Genomic DNA, 9,426 nt, shown 5'->3' on the forward strand with positions numbered 1-9,426 from the left:
CCTCCTGCAAGGAAAGGCAGTGGGGCCTGATTTCCACACCCCCCCCGGCCCATAAATGCTGGGGGAACAGAGAGGTTATGAGCCAGGAAAGGTTGTTTTAAAAAAAAAAAAAAAAAAAAAATCAAGAAGGTGAGAGCGGTGGAAGCAGGAAAGCCATGCCGAGCGTGGGCTGGTGCCGCCCTCCAGCCCACCATGCTGGCTGTGGTCTCGCTCTGTGACTTGGAAGGAGGGGGAAGAGGAAAGGCAGATAAAGGAACCATTAAAAAGGGGATGTGTTAAGCAGGGAACACGTATCTGCACTTCCTTCGTAGCTGCCTGTTCGGAGGCTCGACGCAGGGAGGTCCCTCAGCCCCTCCTTTCATTCAGGATCTCAGTGCTGCCTTTATGATGATGATTTTGAAATCCTGTGGCTGACCTTTCCGGCTCTGGAAGCTCTCCAAGGGCTGTGTCTTGAAGTACAGTAAAGGTTAGGAGGGAGAGGGAGAGAGGAGGGGGAAGAGAGAGAGAGAAAATGTCCTTTCAGCTGCAGGAGTGGGAGAGAGGAATTTAATCTATGCTATAGGCAAGGCAGTGGCGTTGCTGGGCGAGGTTCTCCCGACTTGGGAGCCGGCGTGTTCCCTGCGCCATTCGCAGGGGAGCCTCCTTATACTCAGTCGCCAGGCCTGGCTGCCGCCGGGCACCCATTGGGGTGCTGCGAGCCCTTCGGACTGGGCGGCTGTCCCGCCGTCCCCTCTGGGCTGACCCATCCCCGGGGCTTCCTCGGCTCCTGCCGCATCCCTTTCTCCAGGGACCCTAGAGACCCTCTGTGGACCCTGCCCAGGCTGTGTCTGGGGAGGCGATGCACGGAGAAGCCCACAGCACAGGGTCCCTGGGTCCTGTAGGCTGATCCGAGTGCCAGGAACCCTCCGCCATCTGAGTCCCGCGCGTAGCGCCCGAGGGTGAGCATGCAGGCACCAGGCTCGGCCTCCCCTGGGGTTTAGCAGCACAGGTCTGTGGGGGGGAAAAAAATAAAACAAAAATCGCTGCTGCCCCGTTGAGAATTTGGCCCCACGCTGCCTGCTGTCCAGGAGGGGTTTTTACCCAGGCCCAGGCTTCAGCCCGAGCCTTTTTGACCAAGTCGCGCCCTCCTTCCCTGCCGCCCGCACCACGTTTTGTCTGCCCCGGAGACAGGAGCACGGATGGAGATTAAAGGGTAAACTCCAGGGCTCGGCCATCCGCTCCTACAGGATGCGAGCGCTTTCTAATTGTCCTCAATTACAGACAGTGCCATTTCTCAGGCACATCTTCCGACAGGAAGCGGAGCGGTAGCGCTCTCCGCGGGGGAAACGCCACCTCTCCCGGAGCGCGCTGAGAGCAGCCCATTGCAGGGCCGGCCGGCTGGCCGGCGAGCACACGAGCGAGCACCTTTGGGGGTTCAGGGGCCGCCCATCTTTTCTCCCCTGGCTGGAGGGAGCTCTCCCAAGCTAACCCTTTCCCCGCTTGCCTTCAGGATGAGACATCGGTGAGCAGCGAGGATTTTGATATGAATGACTCCACATGGATCTCAGCTGACCAGCATCTGAACTCCAGCTTGAGCCCCAGCCAGGACGAGAGCATGCGCAGCCCTCAAAACCTCCACAGCCAGGAGGATGGTGAGTGCCCCCCGCGGCTCGGGGGGAGCCCGGGGCTGGGGGCAGGGAGGGAGGGAGGGCAGCAAGTCTTTAGCCCAGGCTGTTTTTATCCCTCATTAAAGTTTAACTGCTCCATTTCGATCAGGTGTCCCACCTGGGGGGATGGATTTCCTATCAGCATGTGCACCGGGACGGTACCAGGTTCCCTCCTCTATGGCCCTTGGTACCTCCCAAAACCAGCACACCATCCACGCCACCGCTTGCGAGGAGGCCCCTAGCTTGGAGCACTGCGGCGCGGGTCCGAGGCCCCCCAGAAATCCTGCTAGCCAAAACAGGGGCTCTTCCTCCCCTGTCGAGACACCGTAGCATGCATCAGGCCTTCGTCTTCAGGGCCGGTTGCCTCGACTCATGGCTGCACTACATTGCGCGCAGGCTGCGGTTCTGTCTGCCACGGGGGCTAAGTGTTGAGATGTGCGGGGCAACGGACAGCAGGATGGCACCTGGGGCCCTGGTACACCGATCTTTGCAGCCATCAACCCTCGGGGCCACTGCTCATTTGGAAGCATTTTTTTTTTTTTTATCCCCAAGACCAAGATGGGAAAAAATCAGCAGCAGCTTCTGGCACTGGGAGAGCGGGGCATCTGCCTGGGTGGTGTAGGTGACCAGGAGGGGCCACAAGCAGCTTGGGGGAATATGCAGGTCAGGAAAGAGTTTAACACTACCCCCCTGCAAGACCTGCCAGTTCGAAAGAGCAAATAAGGGGTAGAAGCTGGAGTTCAGGTCCGAGTTGGGCCCCCACCAGTCAAATTGGCTGTGCTCTGCCTTTCCTGAGGGGCAGAGTCCCTCTTCATCCCTGCAGAGACAGCTAGAAGGGTCCCGAGCAAGCGGAGGATCATGGCAAGTGTTAGTGCTGCTTTGAGAGAGGGGACTGGAAACCCACCCTGGAGGAAAGAAAGGGCTTTTGTGCTGGCACAGCTCCCCGGTGCAGACCCTTGCCACTCGCGTGTCGGGCCCTCCGAGCTCGTGCCAGGGCTCTGCGCCGCAGCCACTCATGTTTCTGCCATCACGGTGCAGCTTGCAGTAACGGCCGCTTTCAAAAACACCAGTGCGAGCCCAAGAGCTTCTGGCTCCCTGTGGGAGGATGTGAACCCTGCCCCAGGCGAGCAGGAGCCAGCAGGCAGGACGGCACTTCTCCTTCCACGTCCACGCCGGGCCCCATGCAGACTTTGCAGCGCCAAGCGTAGGGGGAAGGGCATGGTTTATGGCTGCACCCATAGTGCCCTGCAGAAGGGTCCGACTTGGGCACGGGGTTGCGCCTTCCCATTCAGCACCACTGCCCTGGGGGCCCTCTGTGTCCACAGCGCCCTGCCCCTCTGGCAACGGGGCGTCCCCAGCCCACGGCTTGTTTTGCAGTATTGGGTCCCTGCGCCTGTCATTTATTAATGATCTCAAACAAAGTGCCTTGGATCCCATTCCCCGACACTGCAGCGCTGCAAAGGACACAGTCGAGGCAGGAACATCAGTGCTCCAGCAAGCCAAGATTGCTTCGCTGCAGCCAGAGCTCTGCCCCCGTTCGCACCTACCCCGGGCGTTACGGCACGAGACCGACTCAAACAGCTTCTTTCAGGACCCTCGGTAGATCCCAGCTCCGGCAGCTTCTCGGAGGCAGAAGAGCATCGAGTCTGTGCTGCTCCTCGGCTTAAGTCTGCCCATAGTGACGTAGGTTGAGGATGACAGGGAGGGAAGTAAACCGAGGCAGGGAGTAGCAGGTGAGGGAGGACAGAAGCAGCGAGCTGGCTGCATCATCACCAGCAGCAAGACCCTTTCCTTGAAGGACAAGCGTGGGGGTCTCAGGAGATTTCGGAGGGGACCAGATAACACACAAGACATCGTCCTCGTTGTGGTGAACACTCGTACTGTGTGCGAGAGACTGTGATACAAGGCTTCGGGCCAGCTGCAGCGATGGACACCAATGCAGCCACGCAGGGTGAGGCTGGCAGGGAAGGAATAATGCGGTGGCCCAGGAAAGGGAAACACGAGAGAAGAGAGGGGGACGTGGTCCTGGACAGCTGCTGCTGGAGGAGAGGGAACTGTGGGCCCAGAGAGACCGCAGCCATGCCTACACAGGCACCGAGGAAGGAGACAAGCGGTCAGGGGGAAGGCTCCAAGTTAGCGCTTCACCCCCCATGCCAGCACCCCCCTCGCATCCTGCATGTTGGGCACTGGCTTCACACCTTCCCCTGGCTCACCTTCTCCCCTGGAAGAAGTCCCTACACTTAACCTGCCCCGAGCCCCCCAAGTCCAACTCACAGCTGTGGAAAGCATGCTGCTTTTTATGGCACAAGCGCGTCTTTCCACAGGACGGGGAGCGCCCAGGTCCCAACAGCGCGAGGGTCCTGTCCAGGGCCCCAGGCCTCACCTCTGCATGCCTGACCCTGGCTTAGGGTCTGTCCTGCTGCCGAGGTGACTGGCTAGCATCCACTTTGGCAATGGCTTTTGTGATGGATGCCTGCCATTGCAAACTGGATTGAGGTTCCCCAGCAGCCTCCAGCTGGGAACAGCCCCACGCTGGAGTACGGCAGCCTGCCGGGGAGCAGCACAGCCCCAGACTGAACACGGCAGGACAGCGGGGTTGCAGAGAGACAACGTGAACACAGTGCAGGAGAGCCAGGCCGCACAGGACCCGGCAGGGGTGCCAGGTTGCCTGCTCTCACTTTGCACTGGCTGCAAATTGCAAGGCCCAAGATGTGCAACACAGTGGCCATGGGATAAGAATAGCAAAGGGTGAGAAGCCAGGCCATGGGTGCGTCAGCCCTGGGACCGCAGACAGCACTGGAGAAGTTGGCAGGAAGGGCTGGCTGTCTTGTACTACATTGCTTGCCAGACAAGAAGCAGACACTGCTGCTCCTTTTGGATATCTCAGGACAGGGAGCAGAATACCCTTTCCCTTGGCCTGGTCTCGTGTACTGCGCATCTCCTCTGCTGCTCCCCACTCCCAGTCCCAGGGTGCAAGAGCCTTCCCCCCCGCAGCTCCTGCCAGCCTCACCTGGAAGGATTTCTTCTGTCCCCTACTCTGTGTCCAAATCGCTTTCCTGGCGTTATTTATCTATAATATAAAGGCTTGGAAAAAGTCTTGAATAGAAAACGCGTTCCCAAAGACCCAAGCCACCACCACAGCGCGTAGTTAATATACGTTCAGAAGACCTGTGCCGGCGGTGTCAGGTCGGGAACTCTCTTTCACGCCTTACTTTAAAGGACAAAGTGCCAAGTCCTAGGACACGAGAAGCCCTTCAGGGAGATGCAACACAGAAACCCGGCGTGTTTCAGCTGGAGCTGGGAGCATGCGCGAGACCGTATCCTCGGGGCGGGTGGGCGAGAGGCGAGGTTGCCTTGCTGGGAGGCACCGGCATCTGCTAAACCTTGAGAGCACAGCAGGTGACTCAGACGAAAACCAACACCCGATCCTGTGTCGGTGCCCAGAAACCTTGGCCTGGTGGTACCGTGCTGCAAACAGCGTGTCAACCTTTGGAACAACACAGGGAACCAATTACAGCTAATGACTTTGGTGCGCAAGGGATAGCAAAGGCGTGGTCTGAGAGCACATCGGAGGCACCGAGTCAGCAGTGGAGGTGGGGGTCACTTGGGGCCGATGCCGCTAGCTTCTGGGGGGCTCACGCAGGGACCCCTGCGAGCCCACAGCACATGCTGGCTCCATGGCCATCACAAGGACACAGCTCCTGCCATTTTCCTCCCCCTCACTCACCCCGCAGCTCCCCAAATGGAAAATGTGAGGCTCTTCCACATCTCCTCTCGGCTAGGATGTTACTCACGTCTGGAGCTGCCCTGCAGGAAGCAACCAGCTACCCAGGCCTTGAACAGAAGGGCTGCAAGCACTTAGGTCCCCGCTCTGCCATTCCCCAGGACGGCCTGGCAGGGGCATCTGCAGGGTCATGGGGCTGGCCGAGTAGCACGGGACTTGAGAAACACCCCTGGGCACTGTCACTGTGCAGGACCTGCCCATGCCCGCGAGCTGCCTGCACAGCACCTGCCCCGACAGGACGCGAGCCATGGGCCCTGGTGAGGGGAGCAAGCCACATGGCTCCCTAGCATCTTGGCGGTTCCTTTTGGGCCCCAACTTGCTGATTTGGCTCAGTCTCCCCCACTCAGAGCCAGTCCACGTCTACTCTGGAAAGCAGCATGGGGAAATAAATTCTGCACCAGACCGCAGCAAGGTCTCGCAGCTCTAGGACATTGCATTTGCACAGAGCAGACATCGCATCTCCCACCAGACTGCAGGTCACAAACCGCGCAGACTGGGCATCCTCCGGGGCAGACCCTGCCGTCGCGTGCTTGGTCCCCCAGATCGGCCAGTTGTGCCATGCGGCCTTTGAAGTCTCCCCAAACGAATCGGTGTCGGCACAGCCCAAGCAACCGCCGCATCAAGAGCTTTCCCCTTGCAGCTGCCTCAGGCTAGCGAGCGGGCCGGATCCATGCAAAGCACAGGGCCATTTCCAGAGTCATGGGGAAAGGCAGCTTAAAGTAGAGACGGGCAGGACAGCACAGCACCCAGCCGCATCCCCGCCCCGCCCCAGATCCCCTCTCAGCCAAAACGCGCCTTGATCCAGCTTTATTGGCAGGGCCACTACTGATCCTGTTGTGCCTTGAGGAGCGGTCACTAATCCCAGCCCTCGCAGGAAGGGCTCGCTTAACCTACTTAGCTCTGAACAGGGCCTCAGGGACAGGCCCAGGAGACACAGCGGTCACAGGACGGTGGGAGATTCCCCCTGGGATGCCAGGACACTCTGCGTTAGCTGCAGGGAAGCTGGCACCGCGGCACCCCTGCACCCCTCTGCTGTCATCGGCACATGGCTGCGTGCTGGCGAGACAGACCCCCAGCATGCTGCCCGCTCCAGCACCAAAGCCGCTTGCTGGCAAAACAGACAGATGCCAGGAGAGGAGAGGAGAGCAGAGCAGGTTTCTAGCACAGCAGAAGGCCTAGCTCGCACGGCAAGTTTGCCTTCAAACCCTCACGTGCCCAGCTCATGCCAAGGAGCGCTGCACCCCCAGTTCCCCACCCCCCAGCCACAGTAGCAGCAGCCCCCACAGCTCCAGCACACGTAGCAAGGTAGCAGCATCACTCACCAGCTCCAGCGGTGCTTCCTTTCCTCTGCTTCCTCTCCTCAGCAATCCCTGGCGCAGCTGTGCCCCTGGCCTCTCCCAGCCCCTCAGCAGGGGGCTGTTGCAAGCTGCCCTCTTCCTTGCTTTGTCCCTGCTGGAGCCTTCCCCAGCCCCCCTGGGCCCAAGTGCTTCCCTGCACTGGGGGAAAGCCACCTCTTGTACCCTCCCAGCGTGCCCTGCCCTTGTTCACATGACCCAGGCACAGGTGCGGGGACGGGCTGAGTGGCCCTTAAAGGCCCAGTTCAGGCCCCGGCCAGGAGCCCGCTCAGCCCAGCCCACGGTTGCGCGTGAAGCGGTGACACCACAGCCCTGCTAGCGCTCTTGCGGGCCGGCCACTTGCTGCATCCCAGGGACCCTCCACTTGCGGGCACCTTCATTCCCTCGGCCCCTGTTGAAGGCTCGGAGGCTGCTGATGCCTTGCCGGCTGCTGCGCTGGGGAGCCCGGAGGGGCCCTGGAAGAGCCCCCCTGATCCATGCGTGCTGCGCTGGGCTTCCTGCTCTGGCTGGCCAGCGCAGCCGGGTCTCACCTGCCTTTGCTTTCAACCAGCAAAGCCCTTCTCCCCGACTTGCTCTCTGGAGCAGAGCTTTCCCCAGGCCATTCTGGGCAGTGAGGCCACTGCATTGATGGCAGGTTTCACCTGGTTGCCTGCTCTCTTTGCTTTTATTTATTTCCTGGGGATTGTGTCAAGTGCATCCACCCCAGGTGAGCCTCTCCCCAAGACCACCAGCCTGCTTCCCTCCCTGGGCTGCTCCGTCTCTGTGGCTCACGTAGCCATTTAATGTCTGCAAAGAACCCCCCAAATCTCATGGTGCCAGGTGACCCCCGGACTAGTGCCAACCTCAGGTCTCTTGCTCGGAGAGAGGGCCCCTGCTCTCGGCCCCCAGGCACGCCCCTGGCTGGAACAAACCGATCCTAACCCCGGCTGGAGAAATCTCTCTTGGGAAAACTAGGGAGAGGCAACATGTCCCTGCGCAGGGGAGCAGGAAACACAGGGGTGAAGGGCCCAGGGCCATGGCATTAGGGAGGGAAAGGAAAGCCAAGCCGAGGAGCGCCAACAGCGATGCCGCTTCTCTGCAGCGCCAGCGTCCAGGCTTCCGCTTTCCCCGAGGCGAACAGGAAAATGTCCGTCAGTCCCGGCCCGGAGCCGTGAGAGATCGCTGCTGCAGACAGCGCCTGCCCTCGTGCCGCGGTGCTGGCCATGGGGCGGAGGGAGGAGGCGGACGGGGAGACGGCACAGGGAGACACCGTTCGTGCACGGCGCAGGAGGGGGAGCGGGCCCACACAGCGTGGCCTTGTCCGTCCACCCTTGTCTGTAGACCACATTGTGTCCAGCCTGACCAGATGTCTGGCTCCGCGAAGACACCGGCAGAATACAGAGGCACAGGGGGTGGAGGATGGACACTTTGTCTGGGATGTAACGAGGTTTGCATTAACGAAGGAAGGCAGGAAATAAAACGCCTTCGCTGGAACCCGGCCAACCCCACCGTGGCCGCGATGCTCCCATGGACATTATTTCTTTTAAGCATCTCGAAGGAAATCAGCCGGACAGGACCCGGCGAAGACGGGCTTCCTGGCAGTGGGCATGGGGCTCCTGCTCCTCATGGGATCGGGGGGAGCATGGCGCGGCCACCCCGTGCCAGCCAGCCCCTCCTCAGATGCCTGGTCCTGGGGAGAGCCGCTCGTTTGTCTTTAATTAACACTCCGCTCCCTCCCAGCAGTGGCCCCGCGCGAGCCCCCCTGTTCCCACTCAGCCTTTAATTTGTCTCGAGTATCCCTGCTCCGCAGCCTCTCCTCCTCCCCCTTCTCATCTCTTTTGTGAGTGAATAATTTATGGCACTTTTCATCTTCCTGGCTGTTGTTACAGCGAGATGTCTGTGGGATGCTTTGAACACTTGCGACGGTCGTTTCCAAGCAAGCTGTAAAGTTGTGAACCGTGCCGGGGACGCTGCAACGGGGGAGGCCGCCGAGCTCTGCTTGCAACCGAGGGGAGGCCGGCACAACGGCACCGGGCAGGGGCAGGGGTGGGGGGTCTTTGCAAGGGCTGGGGCTCTTTTACGGGAGCTTTTTGCACAACCCAGCCAGAGTGAGACCCCGGGCGGTGATGGCCGGGCCCTGGAAAGCCCCGTGCCACGACCGGCACGTTACTCCAGAGCCCTCGAGCGTCCTGGGTGGTGCACGGGGAGCCGTCACAGAGCGGCGACTGTGCGGGGCTGCTGCGAGGTTTCCGTGGACCGCTCGCTCTGACATAAGCTCATTGTTTCCCCGAGTCAAAGGAGGTTTTTGTCTTCCCCTCTGGAGATGTGACAGGAGGAGGAACAATTTGCCTCATTCATCCCGAACTCTGCCTTTGGACGAGAGGCCGAGCCCCGCCACTTCGCTGCCCCGAAAGCCTCTCGGGGAGCAGGTGCGGGAAACCTCCCGTCCGACCCCACTGAAACCCAGGCCCCTCCAGCCACCTCTGAAGGAGACCACAGAGCCCCAATTAGCAGCGTAATGGATGGCTGAGCCGCTCCTGCGCCAGGGCTTCATCCTGAAGCCAAGAGCCATTTTGTTCTCCCTCCCCCGACGCTCTCCTGATGATGGCGAGGCTGGAGAGAGAGAGACGAAGGCCACAATGGAGATGCCGCCGTCAGCTCC

General features: G+C 60.5%; 1 protein-coding gene across 3 annotated transcripts in view; it reads left to right on the forward strand.

Moving 5' to 3' along the window:
• The window catches only part of NOL4L (nucleolar protein 4 like), a 52,959-nt gene that overhangs the window by 27,859 nt on the left and 15,674 nt on the right, over window positions 1-9,426 (forward strand). For 2 of the 3 annotated variants that reach the window (XM_019509964.1, XM_019509966.1), the window contains one exon: window positions 1,490-1,631. In XM_019509964.1, the coding sequence (XP_019365509.1) occupies window positions 1,490-1,631 (142 nt within the window). Of the gene's footprint in view, window positions 1-283; window positions 467-1,489; window positions 1,632-9,426 lie in introns of those variants that run through there. The other variant, XM_019509965.1, reaches the window with a different exon arrangement.

This window comes from Gavialis gangeticus, unplaced genomic scaffold (assembly GCF_001723915.1).
Source record: "Gavialis gangeticus isolate Ggan-Ray unplaced genomic scaffold, GavGan_comp1, whole genome shotgun sequence".
Classification (NCBI taxonomy): domain Eukaryota; kingdom Metazoa; phylum Chordata; order Crocodylia; family Gavialidae; genus Gavialis; species Gavialis gangeticus.